Source organism: Panicum virgatum, chromosome 9K (assembly GCF_016808335.1).
Source record: "Panicum virgatum strain AP13 chromosome 9K, P.virgatum_v5, whole genome shotgun sequence".
Classification (NCBI taxonomy): domain Eukaryota; kingdom Viridiplantae; phylum Streptophyta; class Magnoliopsida; order Poales; family Poaceae; genus Panicum; species Panicum virgatum.
The window spans coordinates 21,811,115-21,826,414 of record NC_053144.1 but is presented as its reverse complement, the minus strand read 5'-3'; the positions used below and the strand labels follow the sequence as shown (position 1 = coordinate 21,826,414).

The 15,300-nt window shown below is 43.5% G+C and overlaps 2 protein-coding genes across 3 annotated transcripts; one reads left to right on the top strand and one right to left on the bottom strand.

Moving 5' to 3' along the window:
• Positions 1-242: 242 nt before the first annotated feature.
• On the bottom strand, positions 243-2,576 carry LOC120647825. Its single transcript, XM_039924657.1, has 3 exons — positions 1,865-2,576; positions 1,534-1,790; positions 243-1,430 (listed from the first exon to the last, which is right to left on the bottom strand). Exons 1-3 carry the CDS (start codon positions 2,574-2,576, stop codon positions 243-245), a joined length of 2,157 nt encoding a protein of 718 aa, XP_039780591.1.
• A 2,133-nt stretch (positions 2,577-4,709) lies between these two features.
• On the top strand, positions 4,710-15,300 carry LOC120650757 (protein ENHANCED DISEASE RESISTANCE 2-like). 2 transcript variants are annotated; one of them, XM_039928005.1, is made up of 22 exons: positions 4,710-5,131; positions 6,261-6,335; positions 6,428-6,481; positions 6,593-6,658; positions 6,743-6,801; positions 8,348-8,382; positions 8,529-8,618; positions 8,688-8,734; positions 8,815-8,915; positions 11,021-11,121; positions 11,191-11,262; positions 11,339-11,410; positions 11,506-11,652; positions 11,752-12,068; positions 12,784-12,847; positions 12,943-13,118; positions 13,379-13,480; positions 13,555-13,605; positions 13,887-14,030; positions 14,125-14,220; positions 14,678-14,779; positions 14,930-15,300. In XM_039928005.1, exons 1-22 carry the CDS (start codon positions 4,901-4,903, stop codon positions 15,023-15,025), a joined length of 2,298 nt encoding a protein of 765 aa, XP_039783939.1. In that variant the 5' UTR covers positions 4,710-4,900; the 3' UTR covers positions 15,026-15,300. The 2 variants fall into 2 exon arrangements, with proteins under 2 accessions (XP_039783939.1, XP_039783940.1); XM_039928006.1 differs by having other exon boundaries at positions 11,021-11,116; positions 11,198-11,262; positions 14,930-15,261.

Here is a 15,300-nt window from a genome sequence, read left to right as displayed (position 1 = left end):
TCGTCACTACCTAACTCCTCCTCAGTGCGTGGTTTCTTCCCTTTTCTCATTTCGGGACCAATCTTAGTCTTCCTTTTTCCCAGATGTGTGTCCCCAATTGTTTCTTCGGCCCATGTCTCCACATCTTCATCGTGACCATGAGAAGAGCCTATGTCAGTGAACATCTGGCTCGGCAATGGAGTGTCAGTGAAGTCAGAGTCTTCATCAAATGCTGGGTCTCCATTGGACCTTGATTGCTTCATTCAATCTTGAATTGCTGATGACTGCCGGTACAAAGAAAAATCCATGAAACTGCTAACTGGATCATAGTCATATGGATCGACCCCTCTAGTAGCACGTTGCAGACGCAAGCGGAGGTTGTAGTTCACAAAGACCAATTTGTCCAATTTCTGGTGGCTCAACCTATTGCGCAGTTTGGTGTGGATGTAAGCAAATGTGCTCCAGTTCCTTTCACATCCACTAGAGGCTGCACACTGCGACAACAAGCGTCGGGCGACCCTTTGCAACACTGGTGTATCTCCCCCAAATGTAGCCCACCAAGCAGCTGGTGAAGTTTTCCGGTCAATGGCCATTCGCCTAGCAATGTCACTAGAGAACTCACCTTGCTTCGTCCTGAATATTTCAAATTCTTGCAATGCAATTGCTGCTGAATTAGTATCCAACATTTTCTCCAGGCCATTGCGCATTACTGCCATGACTTTCTGTGATGTGCCCAAATTGTACTGCACATAAGGGTTAAGAGCACAAGCAGTGGCCATATATGTGCCTGACATCACTGTGGTTATCCTTGCATCTATCACAGCCATGATCTTTTCAAACCGGGGGTAGTCACTGCTGAACTTGCTGGCATATGTCTGCCTCATGTTTTGATACTCCATTGTCACCTCACTCAAATTAGGTGTCTTGTCTGTGTCAGCAAATCTCAAAAACATGTACAGAGGCTCAACATCATTGATCACATACTCCATATTCGCCCACCATTCAAGACTTGTGATGCATTCGTAAATGTACCTTCCAGTTTCACTTTTGAAGTGGCGGGACCGTCGGAATTCAGGTGACACTAACCATGTCATGAACTGGTCCTTCTTCTTATACATGCTTTCAAGGAACATGTAGTTGGTCCCAAATCTTGTTACATTCCACTTGACCAACTCTCCACCGATGGCTTCCCTCATCATGCTGTGTAAACTGTTGGAGTTGTAGAGCCAGCTGCAAATTCGTTGCGTGCTTCGAATACAAGCATCATGCTCCGGCCACTTCCCTATGTCCTTCAGCATAAGGTTGATGGTATGGGCAAGGCAAGGCTGCCATGCAATGGTAGGGAACTCGTGACAGAGAATTTTGCAGGCTTTTTTGTAGTTCGAACCATTATCCGTGACAAGCTGAACCACATTGTGAGGCTCCACTTTCATGACCACTGCTCGTATCTCCTGCACAACATTGCCAATGTGATATGCGTATGGTACTATATTTTATGCCAAGGTGAGAACAATGCATCGATGGTCCTGTAACAATACTATATTTTATACTTACCTTCAACAAGTATTGATGGTCCTGTATTTTGTCGGACGCATTGATGGACTTCAAGAAATACATGGTGCCACCGCTATACACCAAGAAATTAATGACCGAATTACGCATAGGCCCCGTCCACGAATCACACATGATCGTGACTCCACATTCATCCCACTCGTTCTTCCACTTCTCTATCTCTTTCTCTATCTCCTTCACATTCTCATCCAAATATTTTCCATCTATCTCCCTCCCTGATGGTATTTTGATTCCAACACCTGCGGTCATAGAAGAGAAAGCATTAAGATCACAATGAAGGATATGTAATGTAGCTCAAAATATACATTGTTACCTTGTTTCTGGGTCTCCACGATCGCAGCTTTAAAGTATGGGTCATCGACTTTTCGGCCGGGAATACCGACAGCATGGCACGCCTTCGCCCATGCCCTCCCTAGAAGCTCTCTTGATGTCCTCCCCTTGACAGTCCATGGGCCGGTATCAATCCTTTGCTGCCGTGGACCACTGCTCAACCCTAGATGGTAGTCCCTAACCCTCTCGGGGACTTGTGACTGGCTCCTTCTGAACATCGAAGGCAGCGGTCCACCACTGCCTCCAACACCACCACCTGCTCCTACACCACCACTCCCTCGATCAGGACGACTACTACATCCCGATCCGCCACCCCTATCATATCGTGGCCCAGCTTGCTGCATAAATTCATACTCTTGGCGGGACAGGTGTAAGGCCGCTTGTAGTTCTGCATCCTCGTCGAGCCCCTGGCCTTCCTCTTTCTCTAGATCAATGTGCGGCCCCCTTGCAGATTGGTTCCTCAGCAGCTTTTCTCGGGCCCTTGCTTTAGCTCTAGCCTTGTTCCTGTCCAACTGCTCACTAAAGAAGGCCTTAACTTCGGCTGGAACCGAAGGGCAGTCCTTCACATCTTTCCCCCTATGTGTCAAATGCTCTTTGAACCTTGTTGCTCCTCCCCCACTCTTCTCCTCCCTGCAATACTTGCATTTGAAACCACCCCTGATCTTTTGGCCATGCTCCCACACTAGGTCTGACATTGTCCTACAATTACAGAAAAATAGTAAGGTGTAAGTTCATGAATAACACATGAAGTAGCAACTCATGTTCTTTTTTATGAATACCTACTAACAACCCATGAATATCACATAAACTAACAATTCATTAAAACTACCAATTCATACATTGAGACTAACATGAAAAAATTCATACATATCAACTAACTGATTTTTTCTATGCTTTCTATGTCACATGGTCTCTAGAATCTCAAATCAACTAACTTAGATCGACATCAACAAGCATCAACATAAAAAAAACCTTCTCATACCTTAGTTCCCGGAGCCGAGGCGAAATCCGGTCGGTTTCACCAGTTTTCCGCCGAAACCGCACCGAAATCCGTCCGGATTACGGATCCCTTCCGACAGCGCATCCAGGGAACGGAATCCGCTACACCGCGCCCGGATTTCGCCGCCTTTCCGCCGAAATTTCGGTGCGGGGAGGCGAAAATCGCCGGCGGCGGCGGAGGGGACCAGAGAGGAGACCGTGGAGGGGAAAAAAGAGGCTCGGGCGACCGTGAGGGGTGACGCTGACGACCAGATAAGGTTTACCGTGTTAACGGGTTAACGGGTCCACTCATCGTTAACGGGTCCGAACTCATTTAGTGATTTTAACCAACCAAATCAACTTATATTTGAACGATTTCAAGTGCTACTCGCTCAAAAAAGCACCTAGTTTTTTATCATATTTTTTTCATATTTTTTTACAAATTTTTTTGAATTTTTGAATTTTGAAACAAAATTCACCGAAAAGTAGCGAAATTTCTCTTCCCGGTAACTAGCGGAAACGGAATTTTTACCGGAATTTCGCCGAAATTCCGCCGAAATTGTGAACCTTGGGCCTAACCTAATCTAATCTTGATTAGCGGCGCTCCAGGTGGTCTGATTGATGGTCTCGCGGCAACGTGCCTGACGATCTACCGGGGCAGCTAGCCATGAGAAGGAAGCGGAAGAAGATTTTAGCGAGGCCACGCGGGAGGGCGGAACCGTATGCGGCAAGGCATGTCGAGTCGTGTCGGGGTGCCCCCGTGCCCGTCAGCCGGCCACACGATCCGTTCCGTTAATTCTTTTTTTAAGGGGCGTTTTTCATTAATCCGAGGTTGCCAAGCACGTCGTCTTTGACCCTGACAGTTAGGCTTATCATCAGCGGCCGAGTGTTGGCCAAGTTCGGGTGCGTGGTCGGTGTGGGTTTTGCCATGGTGCAAAGAGTCCAGCACGGGTCTAAAGAGTGCAAAGGTACATTTCCTTGTCTGGGCCAAAAGTGGAATACTTCGAAGTGGTGTACAACTCGATCGTATCATATAGGGACCGTGTCGTATGGTTCGCCAAGTATGGTTGAGTTTACATGCCACTCCGAACATGCACTCGAATTCCATGTATCGCAAAAGGAATTCGTTTCTTGATTATATGCTGTATTTGTGAAAAAGATCTGCGGAGATTCTATGCGTTATTTCTTACTTGTCGCCAGTGTCATGTCAACTACGTCCCTACTTTTTTTTGAAGCAAAACTTCGTTCCCACTTGCCACTATCTACTCGTCATCACACAGAATAGGTATAGCTTTACAATATTTTAACAAAAAACTATGACTATTCAAAACACGCAAAGATCACAGAAGATGAAGCAAACGGCTCTTTTGCTGCACCGAATAAACCCTTCCCCAAAAACCCGAATGGTTGGGAAAATTTTCTTCACTTGGCAATTTTCCATGAGGTATTATGTTGTGGTGAGCCAAGCAATCATCTGACCCGGTGACCCGGTCCCTCCTGCTGCACCCCCACACAACGCCTTCACCAAATCAACGACAGGTACCCGTTGTCACGACACCTCTCTTTTTCTCCAGAAATTCCGAGGCAGGTACGGGGAGGAAGAATAACGCCCCCGTACGTACACGATCACCGGCCCCTCTACGGCTCTGCTTCTGCTAATCTGCTTGCACAGAGAGAGAGCGGAAAACAAATCCCAACCACCAGCCAAGCCAGCGGAAGTAACAGCTCATCCATCAGAGGGGAACAAGGAAAAGAAAAACGCGCAGGGGGCCCACTGCCGGCGGGGCCCACGCAGCCAGACGGACCTCCCCCCGACTACTCCCTCTGCCTCTGCCTGCCGGACCTGCGCCCAATTCAATTCGACTGCGGAGAACAAAACAAAAGCGCAGCGCAGCGCCGCGCCGCGCAGGGAGGGAGGAGGTGCCCCGCGGCCACAAGCCAAGCAGCCACCCCTAGCGAACGCGAGCGCGGAGGGGCGTCGCTCGCTGCCGGGAGCGGGCGCTGGGGGGATCGGATTCGGCGGGGGAGCCGGCTGGGGCGAATGGGCGGCGGCGCGGAGGTGGCGGTCGTGGAGGACGCGGCCGCGGCCGCGGCCGAGGGGGCGGCGCCCGCCGCGGAGGCGGCGAGCGGGGAGGAGGGGATGCGGATGGAGGGGTGGCTCTACCTGATCCGATCCAACCGCCTCGGGCTGCAGTACTCGCGCAAGCGCTACTTCGTGCTCGAGGACGCCGCGCTCCGCTGCTTCAAGTCCGCGCCATCCTCCAAGCGCGAGGTAACGCCTGCCCGCCCCCCCCCCCCCTCCCCCCCCCCCCCGCTCCCCGCCTCGGTGTAGCTGTGCGTGTGTGTTTGTTCGGCCTTCTCCTCTTTGTTTGCGGCGAGTATGTTGGATTTGCCTGGCATTTTGTGGCGGGATCGCAGGGCGTTTAGTTCCGTTGGGCGAGCGCGTCGCTCGATCGCTTCTGACGCTCTCCATCACCCTCCTGGCGATCTGTTCTGCTGCTCGAACCGGAATTGGGATGCTACTTCGAACGAGGACTTGATTTCTGTTCGTTACGCTGCCGTTAGGTTGAGATTAATGCATGCGGATTATGTATGCGAACTGCGCATGATTGATTTCTAGTAGCGGATTAATTGATTCTCTGCATGCATGCTGCTGTTTGTTCCTCAGTTCGCATTATGCTCCGGATTAAGGGTACGCTGAAAGTGGTAAGCTATAATTCGATGCCCTGTCCGGGGACGGCACTAGAAATCTAGACCAGTGGAACTACAGTTTGGCCCGTTTGTACGCCAAGTTTTAGTACGTAATGGAACAACGGTTGCTGAGACAGTAAGTGTAGTGGTTCCTCTCTTTACACCATGTGTTAGGATTTAGGATAAAAATCTGCTGTTCTGTGTTCAATAATCAGTGTGCTGAAATTAGGGTCGCTGTTTCGTTGAATTAAACTGCTGGTCCCTAACATCTGAAGTTGAAAGGTAGCATGGGGTGACCTGACCTCTGCATTGGCTGAGGTGTTGAAGTGTTGAGTGGCTTCCATATAGGGAAGATGGGCGTTGTCCCTTCTAAAGGATATGGTATCTGCACTACTTTTTTGGCCCCCCACATATGTTATCACTGCATGCTGCATTGATTGTCAGTCTGTTATTCAATGTTTACCCATCAAGGAAGAGGGCAAGGGATTATTGATTTAGTATAGTATGCTGACTTGGCAATATAAACTTGATTACTGGGACAAAATGGGTGATTGTATATGTGCTAACCAGAACTTAAATCCAACTGAAAACAACTGAACTTATCTATCTGCTGCATTCAATTGTCGCAGGAAACTATGGTGCCTCCACTTCTATGTACTTTTGAAACATGACACCATGCCTTTTGCTCCTTTTTCCCCTTTCTGGTGCAGGATCCTGTTAGAAGTGCAATAATTGACTCCTGTATACGTGTGACAGACAATGGCAGAGAAAGTGTACATAGGAGTGTAAGACCTATTATCTTTTCATTACTTTACGATTCCACATAAGGTTTATGCAAATAATATCTTAACATTTTCGTCATCAATTTTTTTGACAGGATTTTTACATATTCACACTTTATAATGCTTCCAACAATTATGATCAACTTAAGGTATGGAGTAATGTTCGACTCCCTTAATCTGACAGTCTGCATTGGCGCATTGCTCTTCTTGGTCTGTGATAGTAAGATTTATTTTTGTCTCTGTTGGCCGATGTTTTCTAGTTGGGTGCGAGAAGTTCAGAAGAAGCAGCTAGGTGGATCAGGTGCTTAATGGAGTCTGCTTTAAAGGTTGGCGTTTTGCTTATTTTATTGTTCCATTGTGCTATCATTATGTTCAATAAAGCACTCACATGATTTCTGTACTGTGAGCAGTCCCCGAGAAAAGATGAGCACATTGTTGCTTGTTCACATAGAAGATGGCAGGCTTTCAGGTACCTGCAGATCACACTTTGTTTTGTAATTTATTTACCATATGAACTGGGGAGCAGTGTTTAAAAAAAAAACTCTAGTTGAGCTGTGGGGTTGCTTAGGTGACTGATTGCTGTAACGGTGACAGTGAGTAACAGTCACATAGGTTCAGATTGATCAATAAGTTTTTTCATAGTTTCCAATTTAAAATCTTTGCATATTAAAGTAGGGATGTCATCAGATAGTTGAAATGTCATATATTGATACATTGATCTTAGGAGTCATGATTATTTATAACATAATCCATGTCTTCTATTGTTAATGCCTGAAAACAACCATATGTGGTGTGGTTACTGGTTAGCAGTGTGTGGTGGTAGTTGTGGTCAACTCATGTTTGATAAGGGCGCGTTTGTTTTTTTAACCTAGGGTGTGTGTGGGGTGTGTGTTTTTGTACGGCTATTTTAGCCTTTCTACTTCTTTCTTAATGCAATGATACACAACTCTTCTGCGTATTCGAGAAAAAAAATAACTATATGTGGTGATAAGACATGCTGCTGTCCCTTTTCTTTGCAAGTTAGGGATATGCTATTAGTGCTGAACAAATCATTGTTTTCCATGACACCTTTTGTTTAAAGTGATACTTGGAGAAGATGTATGTGTGCTGATTAATATGGATGCACTGCTTACCTGTGTTTTGATTTTCCTTGATTTTCTTCTTGTAAAACTCTGGTCCCGTTGGAGTGGCCATTGTGGCTCAAGTTGAGTAGAGGTGTGTTAGTCTCACACTCAAATTCTATCTATAGCAAGTAGTAGTTGCATGTAATGCCGTGTATTTTTCTTTCATGTTACAAAAGGGTGAGCCCAAATGAGTTGCTACGCATCTGTACCTTGTTCCAGAGCTGGTCGTTAAGTGAACTTTGGACCTGGGGGTATTATAAATGATATCAAAGCATCAGCAATGCTAGAAATGTGTGTGTACCCGTGCCATGGATGTTGCGCCAAAAGGTGGTTCTGGAGTCCGCACAAGTTACCCATTCATATTTACTACCATGGGAAACATTACCTTAAGGGCAGTGTCTGGCCCACCCCAACCTAGTTGGAGTGCCCCACATAACTCTAGTTAAGTAGTGGAGACGTAGCACTACATATGAAACATAGTATGCCCTCATGTCACAAAAAAAATGATGTTTTGGAATAAGAACTAGTTGCATCTTGGAGACCATGGTGATGCCCATAACAACACTTGTTGTGACAACTTTAGATTTTGTGAAGCAAGGACAAAACCCAAGTGGGTAATGATGCATGTTCTGATACTCTGCCTCATGTGGGGCTGAGTGTCAAACAAACACCCAACCCTATTATATTACACTTCATGGAAGCATGTGCCTTCAACTGACTGAGTTGACTCGTTACCTGTAGGCTGCTAGCCGTTGCAGTTTTTTGCTCCATGCTCTTTTGTAACTACTTTTTTCTGCTAGAAATGTCATTGTCATTAACTACCTGTATTCATGTTTATGTAATGATATTTATAGCTTCTCTTTTGTCTAATTGGACACTATGTTATTGCAGGTTAAGTCGCCGCAAAAGCCGCATGCACTCAATAGGTAACTTACATAGGTTTCAATTGAATGAGTAATTGTAGTAAAATAATTAGCCTTCGACATGTTCACAGAAGTTACAGTTACAGATCTCTTTGTGCTGTTTAGTACGAAACTATTCTTATTTTCTCTTTGCGTGAAAATTTTATCAGATTGGACTCTATTTTCATCTGCTCATAATGATCCAATGGCATCTGATGTGATCGCACCTTCTCCATGGTCAATATTTGGCTGTAAAAATGGTAATGATAAAAAATTCTCTCTTTCCAGCAATGAGATTTCTACTAAAATTCATTTTTACGTGCATTTAGGTTTACGTTTGTTTACCGAGGCGAATGATGGTGACTCTCGCGGGAAGGTATTTCTTATTCTCAGCAATGCACTGTGTGTGCGTGTGGATGGATTGTTAAATTCACAATACGTTGCTTCCTTCCTCAGTATTGGGATGATCATCCGGCTATAATGGCAGTTGGTGTTGTTGATGCGAATTCTGAGGCTGTCTTCCAGATTCTAATGTCCCTTGGCCAATCAAGATCTGAGTAAGACAGCTGTTCCCATGCTCAAACGTTTTATTTTCTAAAAATATTCGTGGTACATTTTGTCACATATGAGCTATAACTTTAATATCCTAGAGTACAACATAGAGAATTTTTTCTGATTGTGCATTTGTGCGTGCCTATATGCTCATAACAATGGGAGCTGGAAGTTGCATGATGTACTGCTTGCATAAACTATGAAAAGCCTAACTCTGTATCGTACTGAGCGTTAGATGTATGCATTAGGAATTAAGTTTGTGACTCCTCTGGATTCTTCTGCCTTGTGGAAGAAGAAAAGAAACTTCCATTTCACCCCTTCAACTTAAAGTTTGCTTAATGCAACTATCTATCCGCAGAAGTTCAGTATATAATTATGTTAGTTTTATTTCTTCAAAATCCTGATGACACCTTGTTTATGCGTACCCACTGTGTGCGGCCCTCACCACCATCACCTCAACATTGCACAATATTCCTGCCATGTTGCACCCATCCCATGAAGTTTGTGGAAGTCCTAAGCCAGCCTTTTTCCTTGCCTCCATCAACTGGCTTCTCTTCACTGGCTCTCTCTGTGCTCTTCGACACTTTCCTCAGCCACCACCCAGATAGACAAAAACCAAGGTGGACCCGGCATGTGGCAAGAGGGGCTTGGGATCAAGGCTGCTACAGGCTAAGTATCCATGGCCAGAGCCCTTAACTGCCTAATCTCCTTGTTCTAATCTACTAGTAGTAGTTGCTGCCCTGGGCTCCGGCTACTGCCTATGTTGCTTTTTAGAACACTTTCCTTTTGAGGGTCTAGGCCCAAGACCACTCTGGACATGTCATAACAAGAGCATAAGTTTGTCATCCAAAAGATGGCAATATGTGTCATTTGAGAAAATTGCCCTACTTAACTTCCATTTCCAGTGGCAACACCCGAGTTAAAAATGGTGAATGTCCTGAGCTATGTTACACGGATACTGGTACGGGTATCGGATACGATACGTATCGGATACGCGGATACGCACTTTCCCAAAAAACACTGATATGGGGATACGGCTAGGATAATTAATAATTACACATAAATATCACATAGATATTCAGCAAGTGAGATTTTACTCTTGAGTAACTTCCCCTATACTCAGATGTGCAATACTTGCATGTCCATATAACATTACCTCTATAACTAGCATTCTCTAAAAGCACAACTGATTCCACAAGGGGTTCTTCAGTTGCTGCTCATCTAGTTCTACAGTTCTATTGCAGCAAGTTCATCATTTTGTATCATCTCTTACTACCAAAACAGCATTTGGGTGGGCTGATTACTGCTTTGGGCTGTATCCCATCTGGCCCAAAAGTATCGGATACGCGTATCCAAGCAAATACATATCTGTTTTTTCAGGATACGGCTAGAAACGTATCCGAGGCGTATCCGGGGCGTATCCGTATCCGATACGTATCGGATACGGATACGCCACCTCCTAGGAGTATCTGCGTGACAGAGGTCCTGAGAGCAACTTTGCAGATTTGCATCCGTATCTTTAAAAAAAATATTGGTTTGCACAATGACCACAGTAATACTGCTTCTTGACACCAACTTGTTACTTAAAATTTCTGGCATATTGAAATAAGAAAGGTTGGCATATAGTTAGCAATTAAAGAAATTTGCTCGAAACTTTGAGTTAGTTACTTCTTTCCAAATAATCTTATTGTACTTCCTCTGATCCAAATTACTGGAAGCTTTTGTTTCTCCAAAACAAAAATTACGTGTAGCTTATGACATACACCTAGGGCGGGGGAGTCAATACATTTTCTCCTTTTACATAGTTTGCCCCAGTTACGCTTCTCTCTAAAAGCGATACCAACAAACAAGCAATAGGCAGCTTAAACAACTTCCGAAACTAGCATCTGTTTCAAACCTGAACTTATTAGTGTTAAACTCAAACAATCAATAGACATCTTAAGTAATAGGGAAGATTCTCAAGAACCAGATTGTTTTTTTTTTATTTCTAACATGTTTAGTTAATTGGCAGTTATACTGTTCTCCAATAATAAATGAAGACTACATGACATTGATATGCATAAGCATGAGTTAAATGTTCTAACCAATTACTGTCGAGATCCTTTTTCAGGTGGGACTTCTGTTTGCATGAAGGAAATGTTGTTGAGCATCTAGATGGACACACAGACATAATCCACAAGAAATTAAGAGCCGACTGGTTACCATGGTCTGGTGGTGGATTGATTATCCTGCTGTCTTTTACATGCATTATTTGTTATGTTCTAATAGCAGTATATTTAGTTTTCAGGGGAATGAGAAAGAGGGATCTATTACTTAGAAGATATTGGAGACGAGAAGATGATGGAACTTACGGTACTATTGTCTGACAGAAAATGATAAATATTCCACTTGCAGTTATCTAGATCTGACACTTCTCTTGAATTCCCAGTAATTGTATACCACTCTGTTTTCCACTACAAATGTCATCCTGAGAGAGGCTACATCCGTGCATGTCTCAAAAGTAATGTATGCTGTACTTTCAGTTGAATCTCCGTGAGAAATAGACTTGGTATTGTATTTGCTTAGACTTAACCAGTATGTCTTTTGAATATTTAGGTGGGGGTTATGTAATATCACCAATCAATCAAGGAAGACAATCAGTTGTGAAGCACATGCTTGCCATCGACTGGAAATTCTGGAAGTCTTATCTGTTTACATCATCTGCTAAATATATCACTATCCGTATGTTAGGCAGAATAGCAGGTATGTCTTGTATTACATGAATACATCTTGCCTGATGCAATTTCGAAACTTCACTTTTTGCAAATTTGAATAATATTCTGCAAACTTGCATGTTTTCAGCATTGCGAGAATTCTTCCGAGCAAAAAATGGAAATTGTGCTTGCATGGAATTCTCATCCGGTGAGTTGACTCGAGACATGGGACTGCCACAAGGTGAAAATGAAAGGATAAATTTGGAAATCCATCAAGAAAATGAGAACAGAAGACTTGAGGGCCCTACTGAAGGATCACTGGGTGGTTCTAACAGGCACTTAAGCAGTACTGGTTCCTTTGTTCAACTTAACGATGCAGCGGATGAGTTCTTTGACGTGCCAGATGAATCAGAATATGATCAGAGAGAAATTATGTTTCCTTCTGATGAGAGCACACATGCTGTGGTGAGTTCATTTTGTGTTTGCATAGAAAATTGCCAAGCTAATCGACTGTTCTTATCCATAAAGTCAGTTGCCCTACACCCCATCTTCTGAACTATTATCTTCTGGTCATAGTATGGATGTATAGCTGTGTGCTTGTTTGTATGAATATTTCATCTGATCAAGTTTCTTCCCCCCCTGAAATTATGTGGCATTCCAATCCGAGGTTAATAATCTGAGTGGCCCAGAAAATGTTCGCTATGATTTCAACCACACTAAATGTTTTTTTTCCCTCCAAAGATGCAGCTCTCTTGCGTGTTCAAGAAAAAAAAACATTTAGTGTGTTTGCAGCCCTCTTAGCATAATAGCTACATTTTCAACAATAAAAATACTTAATTACAAAGAATGGCATTACATTGATATAATTCAACTAGGCTATACTTACTCCTTACTCTTCCCTCCATTCCCAATTATAGTGCACTTAAGCTTTGTCCCAGGTCAAACTTCTCTAACTTTGACCAAGTTTATAGAAAAAAAGCATCAACATCTACACCATCAAATTAGTTTCATTAAATCCACCAGCAAATGTCTTGATAAGGCTTTTATTAGATGTTATATTTTTCTATAAATTTGATCAAAGTTAAAACAGGTTTGACTTAAGAAAGCTAAAGGGAACTATATTGGAATGGAGGGAATATTTTCTGATGTCATATATAATGTTTTGGCATTTCTTTTGCAGGATCAACGACATGCTAAATTGTCCACAGCTGCTGTTTTTGTAAAAAGGTTGCATGATCTTGCAGGTGTATTACAGTTATTGTCCATTTGCCAACGTTTTTATCTACTCTTCTTATATTCTAAATTTGATCTCCCCTTTCCTCCTTTTCCTCTATCCTAGTTCAAAAAAGAGGATACGTTGACCTTCAGGGAGCTGCAGATGCTGATAATGGGCCATGTTGCTATGGATATACTCTTCCCAAAGATTCGAGCTGTACCGTGCCTTCAACTTGGGCAATGACGGACCCTACAACATTCTTAATCCGGGGAGAGACATATTTGCACGATCGTCTAAAGGTAGCTTATATGCTGCAAATATCACTTCCTGAAAATAAAAACTCAAATTCAAACATCTTAGGTGCAAAGCTGGTAGTCGTTTTGAGTGGGGAATGGGGAAGAATTCGGCTTTCAACATAATCATCGCTTGCCATGTTACAACTACTGCTACTTTTTCAGAAAGCAAACTGTAGGGAAACACATAACTCAGTATAAATCATAAAGGATTGGGTGAAAATAACCATAACAATGCAGTAACAACTTACCTGTAACTTGGGCAGATCAAGGCAAATAGTACCCTGATGCAAATGGTAGGTGCTGATTGGATAAAGTCTGATAAGCGTGAGGATGATCTTGCTGGTCGCCATGGAGGACTAGTCCAGGTATGTTATGCTAAAGCCAGTAGTTTGGTTTCACCAGAAAGAATGAAGATTTTTACCAATAGCTTTTATTGTAGAAATGTGCAGCGCAAGGGGGCACCAAATTCTTCTTCATTGTAAACATACAGGTGAGATATTTTTTGGGTGTATAGATGGGATGATAGAAGGGCGGGCCTGGTGCAGCGGTAGAGCCTACCGTCTGTAACCGGAAGGTCCCGGGTTCGAGCCTCAGCCTCTGCACATTTGTGTGGGTAAGGTTTGGGGCTTAAAAACAACCCTTCCCCAGACCCCGCACAGTGCGGGAAGCCTACGGCACTGGGTACGCCCTTTTTTTATAGATGGGATGATACTTGATATATCACATGTTGTACAATGATTTAAGTCCTTGCTTATAACCTGATATATACAGGTTCCTGGTTCAACTACGTACAGTTTAGCTTTGTATTATATGATGGATACACCATTAGAAAAGGTTCCTCTACTTGAAAGATTTGTAAATGGAGATGATGCATTCAGAAATTCGAGGTTCAAGCTCATCCCTTACATCTCAAAGGTACTTGTTTTGCACTTTGAGCCTATTTGATTTGTTTTAAGCCGTACTCAGTAAACTGTCGATTTTCTTATGCTTGGAGTGCATTTCCGTTTAGGGATCTTGGATCGTTAAGCAGAGTGTGGGCAAGAAAGCTTGCTTAGTTGGACAGGCATTAGAAATCAATTATTTCCGTGGAAGCAACTATTTGGAGGTAAGCTAGAAGCATGTCATATGTTAGCTTCTCTTGCATTTTATGGTTTCCCATCCAAATGCAGCAAACAGTGTACTTTTTGTTACTACTGGATCAGGGAGCAGTTCATTTATCCTTATGGCTATATTTCTACCTGCATAGTATGCAGTGTCAAGCCAATGACAGCTTCAATTTCTTTTATCACTATTATGTGTTTTATTTCCTATTCTTTCATGTTATATCTGAGAATCTGAGAAGCAGAATCTGACTGAACATCTGCTCAAGCTAATTGTTAATTTCGATTACAGCAATTTACGATATGAATAATAAAGATTTAAAGGTTGATTTTGATTCGTTACATATTGTTGTGTTTTAGATTTGCTTTTCTGACAGCATTGCATGTTAGTGCATAAATATATGTTTTCCAAGATACTAGAAGGGATATTCAGCTCCGAACATCTTTGCACATAATTTTCAGCTAGGAGTGGACATAGGTTCATCGACAGTGGCACGAGGTGTGGTGAGCCTTGTGCTTGGCTACTTGAATAATCTGGTGATCGAAATGGCCTTCTTGGTACAGGTAACCGTGCTTCCAACTTGTTCACAACATCCGTTAGTATAAACATTCACTTGAGCCTGAGCATATGTCCGTAAAGGTCACAGAAGAGTTGTGATGCTTCTTTCTAACTGTCACCTATACGCTTGGTTTCATGGTTTGTGCCTCATGCAGGGCAACACATATGAAGAGCTCCCAGAGTTCCTCCTAGGTACCTGCCGACTGAATTACCTGGACGCCTCCAAAGCTGTGTCGATAGACGAATGCTAGAAGGCGTCAAACTGACCTCATTCTTTTTGAAGCCAGTACAGCACAGACCAAAAGGTTGAAGCCATTCCTTGCTGCCAACACGATCGGCAGTCCCCGATGCTCCTCCTTGTATTGTCCCCGCAAAAGTCGGGGATCTACTGCAGCCGTTGTACATTCTCCTCTTACCGACAGCCGACTCCTCAGGTATTGCGTTGTAATGATGACAGCAATTGATGATAAAAAAATGCCCTCCATTCTTTGGCTTCTCATCACTTAATAAGGAAGAAAAAACCATA